The sequence below is a fragment of the Atractosteus spatula genome, chromosome 3, assembly GCF_055471065.1.
Source record: "Atractosteus spatula isolate fAtrSpa1 chromosome 3, fAtrSpa1.hap1, whole genome shotgun sequence".
NCBI classification, from domain to species: Eukaryota; Metazoa; Chordata; class Actinopteri; order Semionotiformes; family Lepisosteidae; genus Atractosteus; species Atractosteus spatula.
In genome coordinates, this window is record NC_142708.1 from 31,629,144 (window position 1) to 31,645,659 (window position 16,516).

General features: G+C 35.5%; 1 protein-coding gene across 1 annotated transcript; it reads right to left on the reverse strand.

Annotated features, from left to right (window-relative positions):
• Nucleotides 1-2,803: 2,803 nt before the first annotated feature.
• On the reverse strand, nt 2,804-13,852 carry crhbp (corticotropin releasing hormone binding protein). Its single transcript, XM_088911403.1, has 7 exons — nt 13,743-13,852; nt 13,306-13,399; nt 12,131-12,288; nt 9,159-9,369; nt 5,196-5,344; nt 3,911-4,028; nt 2,804-3,568 (listed from the first exon to the last, which is right to left on the reverse strand). The coding sequence occupies exons 1-7, from the start codon at nt 13,821-13,823 to the stop codon at nt 3,414-3,416; spliced, it is 966 nt and encodes a 321-aa protein (XP_088767529.1). The 5' UTR covers nt 13,824-13,852; the 3' UTR covers nt 2,804-3,413.
• Between the last annotated feature and the right edge of the window lie 2,664 nt (nt 13,853-16,516).

A 16,516-nucleotide genomic window follows, 5' to 3' on the forward strand; every position in this document is an offset into this window, starting at 1 on the left:
GAATGAAGGCAGCCGAGCTAATTCGACACAGCTGCTGCAATTCCCACTAATTCTGACGTAAGCAACCGGTCTCCATATATAACAAACGTCACCCTCTCTTCTTCTTCATTCGTTTTCTGCATCCCTCCTCCACCCCCTCTCCACCTTTGCAGCTGCCCAATTGGTCGCATGGGGGTCCTATCCTCCCCATCCAACGGCCGGGAGGTTGGCCCTCAGCCAAGCACGTTAAGTCTTCACATCCCAATAAACGATTCTAATTTCTCCCAACCTTTCGGCTGCTGTTATTCCTCGTGAAATCCTGATTCGTCTTCTGGTCAAGCCTAAAATGGTCGAATGCTTGTAGATGAGAGAAAGAAGTCAGATATGCTAGATAGACAAGACTTTATTGATCCTGAAGGGAAATTGAAGATGAGGATGGCTGCAGCAGGTTTCCTTTTCCTTTTCTATAAAAAGACACTCAACTATGCCAACCTGTAACTTTTTTGTTGTTAATGTTTGTAAATGATGCTTCTCACCTGACTCTTTAAGGTTCACTACGAAGTTGCAAACGTTGTTTTTAAATATAGAGTACTGGGTATGTTATTGTGAGTATTCTTGACTCAGAATGTTTTGTTCAGATCGTCACATTTACCTCATTCAGTGACAGGTGTTGATTACTCTGACACAGAATCCAAACTGTACAATTTAGCTGTTAATAATTCTTTTGAACTTGCCAGCACTATTTTAGGCAGCATGGTCCTTTCAGACGGTTTCTGCTCAGCATGAGTAAAACGTCTGGTGGCAAATGACTGCTACTTAAATTTCATTTCAAACAGCGAGACGCTGTGCAGCTCTGTGGAGTTTCGATTGAATCTCTAATAGAAACTCAGGTCCTTACTAGCCAACAGCTTTTGTGCGATGAAAAGCTCATGCTCTTGATTTATTGGAGCTGAAATGCAGTAAACAAAGATTAATTCATGTAAAATACTGTAATTGCACAAGGGGGTTGTGGAGACAATAATCTAGCCTCTTTCATTTGTGTTAATCATAACCTTATACTTCTACCTCATAGTGTGCCAGATGACCTTTGATTTAACATTGGAGTGTTGTAAGCAGTAACGAAAGGCAAAGAAATATTATTACCTTGACCTTTTACTTAATTTGAGTGTAATGCTTGCAGTTGCAATTGAGGAGTCAATATATTCTAACAAGTTGGTTCTGAAAATTGAAATGTAATCACACCTTAATGTTTCTCATTAATGCTTTCTTTAAAAAAACAGGCAATGGTGAAACAAAATTGCGCTCTACTCCTAAAAAAAATTATACTGTATTCAAGTCGTCTTTGGTCTTTTACAAGCAATGGACAAGCATTCACTTTCAAGCAATCGATTGAAAAGACTTAATAACTCCAATATTTGTATTACCTGCATGTTATTCACTGTATAAAACCTTGGTAAAAGTGAAAACGTTTAGGATAGAGTGGTAAAATCTATCTGTCTGAAAGCTATACAATACTGTAGATAATGAATATCGTTATTTCTTGTCATTGCTCAAAATAATTTGTAAAGCTTAAATTCTCCAAAGCTGGATACAGTAGATTTTATAGGTTTCTTTAAACCATTACATGCTCCCTGTAAATAGAGAGAAATCGGTCCACCTAATGGAATTTTTGGTTGAACTACTGTACATACTGTAGTCCAGAGCTTAGCTGGAGAAAGGCGGGTCAGGCCATGTAGTTCAAAGACTGCTAAGTCAAATATGTTATGCCACTAAGTGACTATACCCAGACACTCAAGGATTGAACTTGAGGAATAGTGATATTAATAAGATAAAGAAATCCCCTTAGAGCAATATCATATTAGAGCAAGTGTCAGTGGAATGAGCCACTATTATTGGAAATCCTTTTGCCTGGTTTTCAAAAAATAAACATAGATTATCACTGCTTATCGCCCCAAAACCCATGTTCATGTTAATTTCCCATTTGTACACATTTTATTAAGACAAAAACAGATACATTTCACGGTTTCATCGTTACCGTTTGGTACCGTTGAATTGAAACATATTGTTAGCTTAAAAAGGTTTAGAGACATGTCCTGCTTTCCAAGTTTGTGTTTAGTTGTGTTAGTAAGATTTTTATGTGTGTAAGGGTGTGTAGGAGTTGCAAAGAAAGGATTTAGGGGAGCCTTTTATCATGCAGAGAAGTGAAATAGGTTAAAATGTCCAGATGCCCATCCTTACATAACATAGGAGCAAATGACTGAATAGTTTGTGTTCCATCTATTTAGTTCTACAGAATGTTATTCATCCTACAGAATGGTGCTTAAAAAACTGAGGCTTAAAAATGATTTATAGTGATATTTGTTTTGTTTTGAACTATTCGAGTTAAATCATTTTCGTTACTATATGTAAAGTGTAGATCAAAGCGTCTTGCAAGTCAGGAGATTTAATTATTTTTATTAATAAACGGATTGTGCACAATTATGAAATATTTCAACACACATTATATCTGTGAAACTGTCATAAAATTTCAATGAAAAAATTGTGTGGGTTTCCTCTGGGTGCTCCAGTTTCCTCCCACATCCCACAGTCGTACTGGTAGGTTAATTAGCTTGTAGTGTGAGTGTTTGTGTCTGTTTGCCCTGCAATGGACTGGAGTCCTGTCCAAGGTGTATCCTGGCTTGTGCCTGCTGCTTGCCAACTGTAAGCTATGGTTTCCCCTCTTGATCTGGTCCTGGATAAAGAGATTTAGAAAATGATGGATGATGGATGGATGATTCTTTGAAGTGAAAAGGAAAAACGACAAATCAGGTGATTAAGAGAATGCTTTATCATGCAATTTGGTTTTATTAAAAACAAGTTTGATACAAATAAATAGAGGTAAACAATAAACAATATATTTTTTACATAATGTATTTAACATTTGCTTCCTTTTTGTACTGTAAACTCAATACGTATGCTTCAGTTTTCTCTTCTCTTTATGGAGTCCATGTTTGACAAAAAATAAAAGTAAATAATAAATAAAAGTGAAATAGTTTCTCCTGGAATATTGGCATTTTCAGGAACAAAACATCTTAGAGTAATGTTATTTCTGTATGTTATTACAGCAAATGAGTTGTATCTATCCATAGGAGTAAAAATTATACTTTGCTGGTGCACACAAAGACAAAAATATGTTTTATTGAATATTGGTAAGAGTTTAACACAGTTCTAAATGAAAGCCAAAAACTTTAAAATGAATCAAATCGGAGCTAAAGTAAAAATAAATGGGTTTGTGAAATGCACTGTAAAATAGAATAAAGAAATGCTCCTTGAAACAACACATTTTTAAGACCGCTCAGTTAAAGATATATAGCGCAATCATGACAAATGTCAGTCATTTAAAGATTTGGCTTTCTGTAAGAATATATTTTGTTGGTTTAGGCAGAAGGAGGATCTCATTCCATATAGCAGAAATCCTCGATGTTATTTCCCTTTATTTTCTCCAGCTCCTGACGGTCCAGCAGTCGGTAGTTAAATGCCACACGATTGACAAATTTCCCACTGGATACCATCCTCACAACAGTGTTGTCACATCCAATCTTCATTTGCGCTACAGATACAAACACGCAGAGTTGGAAGGTTAGGGTTAAAGACTGTGTTTGGAGTTTCTGACTTTGCTCTTAAATGGTTCAATTCTCACTTCGCTGGGCATATTTTTTTATTTCAGGCTTTGACCCTCAGGTGCAAAATAATGTAAAAACATCATTCCTCCATCTTATGAAGTAAATCATTACTTTACTGCTGACTGTCATCTCCCTTTTTCTCCCTGACACAAGGCAAGCTAAGGGGTCCAGGATCCTGCATTTTCCCAAGCTCACCCAATTGCATTTGCGGTATCTCAAGATGGGAAGCACCTGCGAGGCCATTACCAGTGTGAAAGATCCACACTTACCAGGCCCATTGAAGGAATAGCAAAGGTCCGCCACAGGAAGCATCTTTGATGTGTCGACACCATTGCCTCCCAGGAGCTCCACAAAGTCCCCTGCTCCCCCGCAGCCTGTCACTGCTCTCTGAAACACAGGGCGAAAAACTGTAAGGTATCAGAGATCCAGAAGAGAAGCTTCAGGAAGAGTGCTAGCTCCCCTTCGCAAACCTTCACACAGGGAGCATGGAATACGCAGCCCAGGGAGCAAAAAGCTTCTTGAGTGTACAAGCTGACAGTAACTGGAATTAAAAGATGGCACCGTCTCTCATTTACAGTAGTGTAGGTGTGACAGGGGTTTTACTCTGTTGAATAAGATAAGAAAAGATAAGATAAACTTTATTGTACCCTAGGGAAGGATTTTTATGAACACACTGTGCTTCTGTATATCTGAATACATCACAAAATATTACAAATCACATCTCTTGCACATGCATAACTCATCACAAAAAACATCATGACATATCACACATACATAATTTGTTACAGCATAAAATGTTTATACTACCCAAACTGTATTTACCTTAGCCATTTATTTGTATTAACTGCATTAACAGATTAGGGAACAAATGAATATTTGTACTGTATCTATTCAATCTATCGATTTGGGGGCCCTAAAACGTTTTCCATAGGAAAGATACTGATACTCAGAATTAAGAATATTAAAAGGATCTGATATAATCTTACACCTATAACCCAGCAAAGCTCGCAAACTAACATTCTGATGTCATAATCATGTACCCAGTGAAACCAGTGTAGCACTTTTTCACTATAATGTCAGGAGCTCTCTCTAAACAAAGGGCTTACATGCTCATAATCAATCTCAGTGTTGTGAGTAGCTCACAATAAAGTAATTCTTTTTAATATGCAAATATCCGTTATACTATATATTGTTTTTTAATTATGTGGGTAATGATACAGTATGTCTGATTTTTGAGTCCAGCACATAAATAGCTGTTTGACAACACCAGAAAAATTAAACTTAGCATAAACATATTCCTCAGAGGTCTCAGTATTTACTAAAAACATCTGACATACACAATACTCAATTAAAGTTTTTTTCACTAGCATTATGGATAAAAATAAAAAACATCTGCTGCCATTTTAAAAATAAAAGTCAACGACCTACAGTACAATTGCAATACTGTACATCAATTGCATTAATTGCGCAATAATACTTCAACACTGTTTATTTCATTGACACTTCAGTTGTGTTGGTCTTATTACAACCCAAAATATTCCCACTGATCCTTACCTTCACTTGAAAATCATTGTAGTGCCCCAAAGTAAGCTCGGCTATTTGGATTTCCACAGGATATATAATGGAGAAGCTGCAGTTCCTGTGCTGATGTGGGGTTATCATTGTGAAACTGCCCTCTGGGGTTTGGGAAATGACATTGCATGCTGTTGGAAGAGAAACACAGAAAAACATTGGACATCCTACATTGAACTGTTAGATCGGTTCGAATAGAGCAAGCAAGAGGATACTACTAAAGATAACTACTAGGTGGCTCTGGCAGATTTTAGTACTTTACTGTAAGGAAGTCTTGATGTTGATCAGTTGAGACCAATTATTAAAACAATGCGGCAGGTAGTATTGGTTAAGAAGAGTAAATCTGCCACTCTAATAGGCAAACTAGAGCAGTGGCTCCTGGGTATCCACTGTGTTGGCTGATTGTTCTGTCTAAATACATGAATTTTCAATTGATTTCCATTTATTATCTGCTGCATAGCTTGGAATTTACTTTCAGCTCTTAAAACAATGAATGCCATTTGTAGCTGGTATGAAACCTGTACTAATTTGCAGAACTATCCTCATTCAGATGAGTTGTCTGAAACGGATGGACTTGAGCAGAAAGATATAAGAGTATTGGATACATTGTTATTCCCAACTGTGTCTGTACATCATCAATTGACCACTTTATAAGAGATTTTTAGTCGGAAATAAAGACAAGCAGTTACACAAAGTTCTGTAAATAGCTGGTAACTACCCTTGAAGGAGGGAATTTTTGGAACTCAGCAAGTTTTTGTTAATGAGTATCTAAACAAGCAAGTAAATGAGGCCAAGTTATCAATAATTGCTGGAGATTTTGAGCTTAACTGGAACAAAATCCAACAGTCATAATGATTCCCCCAACGCCAGGAATGGGAACCTCTGAGCTAGAGAAAGGAGGCACTAATACATTTTTCCCTTTTTCCACTTAATTTTTCCAGTACTTTTTCCATGTGCCTCATTCCCACACTGCACTACTTCCACACCATAGTAATTGCCAGATATAAGTTTGTATTAATTTGTTACCTATTTGTGTGGACAAGGAACAATTTTGTCTTAATAAGCAGTTGTCATGTCGGTAATCATGGAAAATTGGTATAATGTAAATCAGTTCCAGGGCTTTTAAATGACTTGATAGAGACATGGGCATTACATTCAAAACACTTTAGTGCTTAAATTTCCAAAGGAAAGAGTTTGGGGTTGAATAATTCAGTCTACAAAATTGTACCATGAAAGCTCAGTTCTAGAACTCAATGACAGGAATGGAATTATATCAAAGTTGGATGGTTAGACAGTAAAAACCTGTACTGCTTCATTAAATGAAAAATCCATAAGACTGGTCAAGGTTATAGTCTGGGTACTAAAATATCCATATTTTATATATGTGTCTAAAGTACTTTACATTTTTCTAATGTTTTTGTTACACACAAAATGTGAGCTACTTGACTTGAAAGATCATTGGTAGCATTGGAATATAGGGTTATATTGAGATTTAATGTTTCCTAAATTACATAAATACTATCAGTTCATGTCTATGCCAATACTGATGATAGCATGTAAGGTAAGCCAGTCCCTTTTCACACTATAAAGGTCTAGGGGGAACAGGGGGCAAGTGCCACCATTTTTTTTTGACCATCCAGCACTGGAAGTGGAGGTGATGTGTCAGCATCACACTCCAACCAGCCTATTTCCCTGGAAGGATTAACCCCTCAGTACTCATTTGGAAAGTAGGCAACGGGGACTTGGGAGCCATCTGGGAGCAATTAGAGCAATCTGCATCACTTGCCCCTACTGGGGATTGAACCTGGGACCTCCCATTCAGGTGCTAGACACCCTTGCCATCTGAGCTACCAGAGCTGCTGATGATAGCTTCTACAGATGCAATACCTACAGTATAATCCATATTCAAATCACAATAGTTCTGGAGAAATCTTTTTCTAGTGTGATGCTGGTATTATTTATCAATGGTTCAAGTTCAATACTTTATTGTCACATCACCCAGCTTCAGGAAATTTGGTTTGGTGAGTTCATACAATCTAAGACATACAATACGAATATCCAACATAAAGCCAGTAACAGAATGCATCCATCCAACACATTCATACACCATCCTAAACACACACCAGTAATTAAATAAATAACAGTAGGTCCTGATAGATATCATTGAGCCATGCATAAATGTCAAAATTAAAAGGTACAGTACAGTTAGAAAAGCAAAAGTTGGTAGTGGTTATCTTGACAGTCTTAAGTCGCGTACCAGAGAGATGAAAAGTAAACAGCGGTTGGGCAGGGTGGGGTGGTGTTAACAGACACAGTGATGTAAAGATCTGGAGAAGACCGGTTCTAAATGTACATGATTTACAATCATCCAACACACGAACCCACTCTTTCTTGTCCATTTTCTCTGCCATTGTTCTCTTGAGCTCACTGAGGGTATGTATCTGTATTCGTCCAATTTTTCCTCAACAGATTACTGCTAAACTGTTACTACATAATGGAGCATTAAGGAAATAAAATCAACTAGCATCCCCTGACCCCTATCTAAATTGATCATATTTTGTTACATATTAATGTACTTGATGGATGTGAATTGGAACTTGGTGATCTGGTACCAGTCCATCAGGATAATTGTGTTACCAAAGACAATTAAATCCTATCAGTAGTAGCAGTAGCATTATAGCAGTAGTAGCAATTCTACTATTATTATCATCACCATCAAGACAACTTTCCTTTGCTTGTATACAAAGTGCAAAATGCATATATCTCTATATAAAATACATACTTGTAATTCAGTGAGCAGCTTCCTTAGCTGCAATGTATAATAATTGTGAATTTCATTTCTGTACATTATTACTGTATATACAGTATTTATAGTCCTGCAAATCATTACTAAGATCATCCAAGGCTATTACTAGACTTTTGAGTACAGTAGTTTCTGTAAATGCATACATATAAATATCCCAGCAAACTTCTGATTACATCAGTTACTAATGGTGTAATCACAGTTGACCCACTTAATATTGTTGGGCATGACATATGCTTTCTTTCATAACTCAATTTAGTCATTAAAATGTGTAGTTATCAGTTGTATAATATCTGACTTTTTCCTATTTGTACATTATAACTCGACAGGCGTAGAAATTTGGAGGGGTTTTTATGTATGACTATGGGGGAGGAAGCAAATTAATAGTAATACAGCTTGAGTAAAGGACTAGTATGTGCCTTGCGGTGAAGACTGCAGACGCACATGAATTAACTCCAGCAGTAATATGTGAGGTCACTGGTGAAATAATTGTTTACAATGAGTGTTGTTTTCATATCCTTTAGCAAATGTTACACTGTACTGTATATATGCATTCCAAAACATTGAATAAAGACCTTGTATCATTATAGTAAAAAAGCTACAGGAATAATTTTAGTGACCATGTTGATGGCAATTATTAAAAAAAAAGTCAAAGATCCAGTACACATACTGTATGCATGTATATTGTTCTCAGATAAAAGTGTGTTTGGAAGCTGAAAAAACATAATTTGTTATTTCACGGGCATTTGGCAATAACATACACACTTTCCTCCCTATTAGTCTATAAACTAATAGTTGTACTGTATTAAAAGGCTTTGGGAGAAAAGACCTTTCTTAACAGACCTGGTATTCTCTTTATGAAAAAACAATTTCTATCCAAAACAAGCAACAATTAACTCTTAAGCATTAGGGGAAGGTGGCCTCACTCTGATTTTGTAGAATAAAACTATTGAACAACTACTCGAACCAGATAAGTCTAGCTGCCCATTTTATTGAGTAAAGTGTGATTCTTATAACTTTTCAGCACTGTGCTTTGCTCCTGCTCTTGAACAGATAATGGGAAAGGTTTCCTGGAATCCCTTGAACGATTTGGTAGCAGCTCAAATCGCTATTGACAGGCTCACATGGACAGAGGGACTTACGGAAAGGGTTGTTGATCTTCTTAACGGTGATGGTGAATCCGCTCCCTGCTGTGCGCATTCGGAAAAAGAGCATCGCCACATTCTGTGACGACCGGACAACTCTCCTCATGCTACCAGTTTCACAGTAGTCTACATATCGTTCGTAGAGAGGGAGGGGGTGATCCACAGAGCTAGGAAATTTTTCTCCTTTCAATATCCATCCATCAAATGCCTGCAAAGAAGAAACTAGATTTAATCATGCAGCCATAATCGGTGGGTGTGTTCGGTGTCATCTGTGTATTGTTGCCTGTTATGAATTTTTGCACAAACCATTGCAATGAATAGTTTCACAACATTCCCTGATGTAATTTTGACACATAATGAAGGAATTGGTTTTTTTTAAAAGCTTTCATAATATCACAGTGCTGTTGAAAGTTGAAAACTACATTTAACTTTTCTTTGTCACTTTTAACTTTAGACCACATATACAAGATGCTGGTTTTGACTGATGGTGTTACAGAGTGTTTTTACACCAGAATATACAAAAGCATACTCATTTTACTAATCTTTACGAGTCCATTAAGTGAAATCAATTACAGTACTGCTCACAACATGTTATCACTGTATAATTTAAAATTAAAAGGATGCTCCTACTAGGATCATACAGATTTCAGTGACAGAGTGTGGAGATTCAATTAAAGCAAATAAAAAATATGACTGTGTGTTCATTGCTGTGTATTGGCAAGTTAAGGCAAGTTAGATTGGACCATGGCAATGGAAAACCGATAAAATAAGATAAAAGACAAGGATCTGTCTGGATTCATCTGGGTCTTTTATGCTAATAGAGTATAAACAAGACATTTTTGCTAACTTTGTTCTCATATTTGCTCCATTGTCCTCATTTATGTGATATTTATTTAGAGAACTTAATGTCTGGAAACTGATGTTAATGTTTTCCCTACTGCAGCCTACAAAGATTCATCTGTTTTATTTTATGGCATTCCCAAAGGATAAAATATACAGTAATATCAAAAACATACCGATAAACCACATTTTTCTCACATTTTTGTTGTTGGAAGGGAAAATTATGCAGAACATAAAGAAATTAAATAAAAAAATCACTAATAACTTTAGTATTTGCTTGATTTAATTTAATGTCGAATATTGTCTATTCGACATTAAATTCCTAACTAAAGAAATACACATTAAAAAAGCTTTACAAAGTTTAAAATTTAGCCATTCTACCCTAGTTCTCATAGTGCTCTTTCTTTTAAATTCAAATGCATTGAACTTCTGTTTAAAATTGTATCACACTCAGCTTAATTGGAAGACTAGCTTTCCTCTGAGAAAAGTAATACTGCAAAGGATGGAGAGCAAATGTGAAAGTCTCCCATTACATGTGCTTTAAAGGCAGAACATCATTGTGAAATAATGCCTATATTTTTACTAATCAATTTTAATTAGTTGTAATAGATTAAGAAATTTTTAAACACTCGAATTTTTGTCATGCATCTAGCAGGTTCAAGGAATTGTATGGTATATAAAACTATCATGCTTTAGTGACTCAGTACCTTTGTAAAGAATTGTTGTTTCAAGTAAAGAGTAATATGATGTTGTTGTGTATAAATATGCCCAATTAATACTTTTGAGGCAGTGTTATCATTAACTAGAAATATAAATGATTCAGTCTGGTACATAAAAGCACACAGTAAGTCTCTTCAGTCTTTGTATAGGTCTCATACACCTGCAAATATTATACAGTGTTAATTTTAAAAACTCTGCATTTCAGTTCTATACCTGCCTAGTTAATTGAGACCAATTTATGTTGTTAGATCCAGATTTGTGCTGAATTAGAAATGCCAAGCAAGATGCTAAAGTTATGGTAGTTCCTATATCATTATACAGCTGTTAATCAGTCCTAATTGCACCATACCTGTAAAGGTGAATGACACAGACCTACAGTAAGTGTGTTGTTAAGAAGCACAATACTTGTCATGTAAGAGCCACATGGGAAAATGAGGTGATCCAATGTATTCCTTCAATGTATTCCATACATTTTCTATTTTATCTAATACAGGGTTGTAGGTGAGCTGGAGCCTATCCCAGAAAAAAAGAGGACAAGGCAGCCATCAAATGTATTAGCACTGGCAAAATTAATAGAATGAACAGGAGGATTTGGTTAAATCAATGGAACACATTGATTGCCATATGTTCACTTATTGGTTATTTTCAGCTCTCAATCATTTACAACTGTAATAAAGAACACAGGTACCTTGCCTGGCATTAGGAATAATTATTTAAGAGTATAAATTTGTAGTAAATATATGATACATACAGTAAATAATTCAATGTATTTGCTTCTAATCAGTCATAATTTATTAACTTACATTTAAAATGATTATTGAACAACTGCAACAATGTTTATTGTACAAATGTTGTTTATTGTACTAATACAATTTTTAGCAATGTTTGCAGCAGCTGCCTAGAACCTGCAGACCATAGACAAATTAACATATTACGCAAATTTGAAATTCTAACTATAGATATATGCTAAACTTTTTTTCAGAACAGAATGGCCTTGGAGATATAAACTTTGAAATTGCTACAAAATCATAAAACAATTTAAAAAATGCCAACAGTTTGATAGTAATCTTATAAACAGGGGATTTTATATTCATATTTATATTAAAACTCCATTACCAGTGTTTGTTGAGAGAAAAGGCTAATGTTCCATGTTCCTCTTCTTACTAGATATTGTAAAACTATAAGGTCAATGGGGGGAAAAGGGTTTATTTTCTGTACATAATTGTTGATTCACAGTTCCTTGCCAATATGCCATGAATAGAGATTTACAATAATTGTTGCTTCACAGGTCCTTGTCAATGTGTGGTGAATACAGTATAGACTTAATTGTTGCTTCACAGGTCCTTGTCAATCTGCTGTGAAAACAGGAATAAAAGCCATGAACATTCTTCAGCAGGATGATGGATTACCTTAATGAAGTCACCTCCACTGCAGTCTATGTTGACAGAATTGTATTCAATGCTGATAATCTCATGGGGTTCTCCAATGAAGAAGGCTGCACAGTTAAGTTGTGGATGATCGGCTGTGAATGTAAATTGTCCCTCCATGGCCAGCATGTCTATACACCCTGAAAAGAAATAAAATGCTGTCATTATGAGTTGGTACCAGAACCGTATTTACTGCATTGAATAGTGGTGACTTTATTTTATGTGCAGCTTCAGTAGCTGCTGAGCTCATGGGTGCCATTCTGGTAGATCGCAGGAGCCTCAGAACAAACCAAAGAACTCCTTTCTTAGAAATGACTGGAAGTCTCTGGGTGGTTCTCTGTACAAAATTGAAAATGCATTTCATGCTTCTTTCAAAGCCAATCATGATCAGAAAGGTTTATGCGTTAAAATCTTGGCACAACATAAGTTTTTTATGCTAGCATTTTTAAATGTATATTGATAAGATAAACAATAAAGGATCATACAGTAGTTACAGTGTACTATTTTTGAATATGTATATACAGTATAGTATTGGAACCAATTGCATTTGTTGCATTTTAAATGTCTCTCAGCATAGATTTCTAATCTAATGTCATTTCTGTAATATTACCATAGAAGGAAAAGCAGGATATCAGGTTTACAAACAGAAAAAGAAATAATAATCACCATTTTACAAATCTATCATTGTATATCCTGTCACTCTATCCGTCATTCAATTTTATTTTCATTTATTATTTATGGTTAAGTTTACATTTTTTTAAGGTACCTCCTGATGCACTATTATCATACTCATGGCAAAAAAAAATAAAGAATACAAATTTAGATAAGGATCAATCTAAGACTGTATGGTATCTGTATCTGTATCATTTGATAAACTATCATCTATCTCATTTCCATTATATTTATTTTTCATATCTTACATTATGTCATAATTCCAAACATAAATGTCAAAATATTTGACATGATTTCACAAAACAATTGCAAAAAATAATTAAAACAATTGTTACGTGTTTTCCAAATAAGCCTTTCTATAAATGAATCCCACTTACAAATAGATGAAAATGAGTGTATTTGTACTTTTTTAAGAAAGTTGGTACTTTCTTACTGGAAGAACCTAAGACATACGATATTACAGTATAATATTCAAGTTCACTTACTTAGCGGTCGGCGATACACAAATTCTTCAGATAATTCTCTTTTGATTTCTGAATTAAGTAGCGAAAATACTGCTTCTGGGGTAATTTCATTGTCCTGAAGGCACAGAAGCACAAAACAGTTTAATGTTTTTTAATCAATGAATTCGAAGTTGAACATTTTTTAAATCAAACCATTTCTGTTACATAAATTGTCAGGTCAATTTAAACTGTGCGGGCAAGTGCGCATATGAAACAAACAAACAAAAAACCTTTAGAAATGTAACATTTTTTTTCTTAAATGAAGCCAGTAACATGAATAACACCGTTATTATCAGCACGATGCGATGTCTGTACAAGCTTGATAACTCCTCACCAGGTAGATCCAATCTATATTTTAATGTCAAATTCTAAGAAAATCACAGTGAATGTAAGAAAGAAGAGCGAACTGTTAAACTTACCTCCAGGTATCTGCTTTCTCCCTTGAGAGCTGACAGACAGATCAAGAAGAAGTACAACTGCACTCTGAAAGCCACAGACATCGCAGCTCTCCTGACAGCACTTAAGGAATGAAAATACTGATACTATAGCCAGAACGCCCCTTTTATAGAAAGCGGAGCTTTGTTTCATGTAACGCTGCCGGTACAGATCCATTGATAAGAATTCTATTGCCATAGGCTAACCTGTCTGACTGCCAGAATTACGTTATCGTGACGAGGATCGAATCCAATAACTGTCCCAAAGTTAAAAAGTATCTGGCAAATTAAATAGCCTGCCTATTCTAAGTCCACATCAGTGGTCTGTCAACCACAATAAAATTAAATACACCGTAAATAAATGCATACTTTCTAATAGATAAACGATTGGAAACCATCCGTTTCACATGTCATTTTAAATAATGTATTGTTAACTTTAATATGGTTTTTACCTTAATAGTAACGAATTCATTGCTTCATTTAGTTACCTAGCAGACCTCCGTTTTAGAAGTTCTTAGAACTGGAAACAATTGAAATGATGTTTTCTTACATATTGAATGAACGCTTTAATGATCGCTTTGGGATAACATATTTTTTATTAAAACATTAACCTATTCGGAAAGCTAATAAACCATTGTTGAAACTAGATGCACAGGAAAATACTTCACGAAATACTTCACATCATTGTGGCTTGTTTGATACCAGGTACAGTATGTTACTCTTCACACTTTATTAGTCTTCCTCAGAATTATTAATTTTGAATTGAATTTTCTAGCAGTTATTGCAATCTGTGTGTATAGTTTAGGTACAGTATCAAGCATCCTACAAGTGTAAGGCACAAACTCAACTGCAAATATGAACCTTTTCAGTTGCCTTAATACAAATATGTTATTTGCATAAAATGAAAGAGCTACAAACATCACCTATTGAGAGAAGAAATGTCAGCGCACGGAGAGCTGACATTTACGGGTAGCACCATAGTTATTCATCCCACCCTCTAGCTTAAGGAACTATATCCGTAGCTCTTCAGTAACAATCATTGGTAATTATCTAATTAATCTAATAAAAAAACATTAATTTAAGTTAACATATACTTTAAATAAACTAAATAAATGTGTGAACTATTTAAATCACGGCATAACTCTGTAAGAACGCAGGAGATTTCCGAACATTCCTAAAATGCGTTTTTCTTTGGGGCATATTTTCTCTTACGTTCTAAGGAGGCACAGGTAGAAAATGTGCATTTAAATCAAATTGCACACATTGAAGTGCCAGCTTATATATTTGCATTAAAACCAGGAGTTTTACAATGGTGATGATTTTCACCCCTGCCCTGCTTGCTGTGAACACCAGTGTTAATCGTCTGTGACAGGCAGAGCCATCAAATGCACTGAGTTTATCTTACTTTGCTATTTCCATCACACTCCACTACAGACATTCTTCTGTCTTATCAACTATCATAGATGTGGATCTTGACATTGCTCTCCTGAATTAATTGTGTATACCACACACAGCCAGTTGATGTAAGAAGAAGCCATTTAACCTACCAGCATGATTTTGGACTGTGGAAGAAAACTGGAGCACAGCACACAAAGGACACCCACAGAAACACAGAGAGAACATACAGAATCCACTCAGAAGGCAACCCAGGTCAGGAATTGAACCAGGGCCCCAGTGAATTTTGACTGCTCTTTGAAGCCAGCCAGCTGCCACTAGGAACCGTTTCTCTAAACTCTTGAAATTTAAATAAAAATAAATACTTGTAATTACAAATATGAATAGTTCATTAAAACAATACAAATTTGCTGTTCTTCTCTATTGTTCTGAGGTCCCAAATATTTGTGTTTTTAAAACAAAAACTGTACTGTATTAGATTCCCAAGGTATAAAGCTGTGTGCCCATACAATTTACAATGAAATGCTTCTGCAGCTTGTGCATTTCAATGTAGTTTAGTTTGTTTTCTGTCCTAAAGAATATATTGTTATATACGGTACTGTATATACTAACTATATATACTGTGATATATAATGAGATCACAAAGGGAAACAAAGTCAATTTCTGTCCAGAAAAGGAATTTCTTAAACAGGTTAATTTGTCTGAATCTCTGCAGTCTTGAACAGAAAAGACCACAAAGGGTGTTGATAAATGTATTTGAAATCTTGAAAAGTATTGATAGAGTCAGTTGAGAGGACAAAACCATGACCAATAGTGCAACACAAATTCAAGAACAGAAGTGGAAATCAAGAAGATGTGTCTTCAGGACAGTAAACAGGAGACACACCTTTATACAAAGAGAGGTGGGGGTGTAGAACAAAGTGCCTAATCTCATTAAAGCAGATTATCTAAGATCTTTGATTATTACTAGTGTAGAAACCAAAAGATCCGAGCCTGAAGTGTCTGTTCGTCAAGCCAAGCTTTATTGTATGCATACAGTACTATATATATATACTATATATATACATCCTGTCTTTGAGGTACTTTCTCAAGAAACTCAAGGGCTCAGAGAGCCATTAAAACATTCCTTCCTTATCAGGGAGGTTGGTACAGAAGATGGAAGTTTAGTACAGAGAGGGAGAAACACCTGTGCTAAAGCAAGCATGAAGGTTAGTGTTTAGCAAGTGGATTCAGCCGGATTTCACAGCTCCTACCACTATATATGTACAGAGTAACATACAGATTCTGCTAGTGGACTCCATCACTAGCAAAAAAAGAAACCTAGTGGTAACCTTTAGAATGTTCTTATGACTGGAAATTGTGTC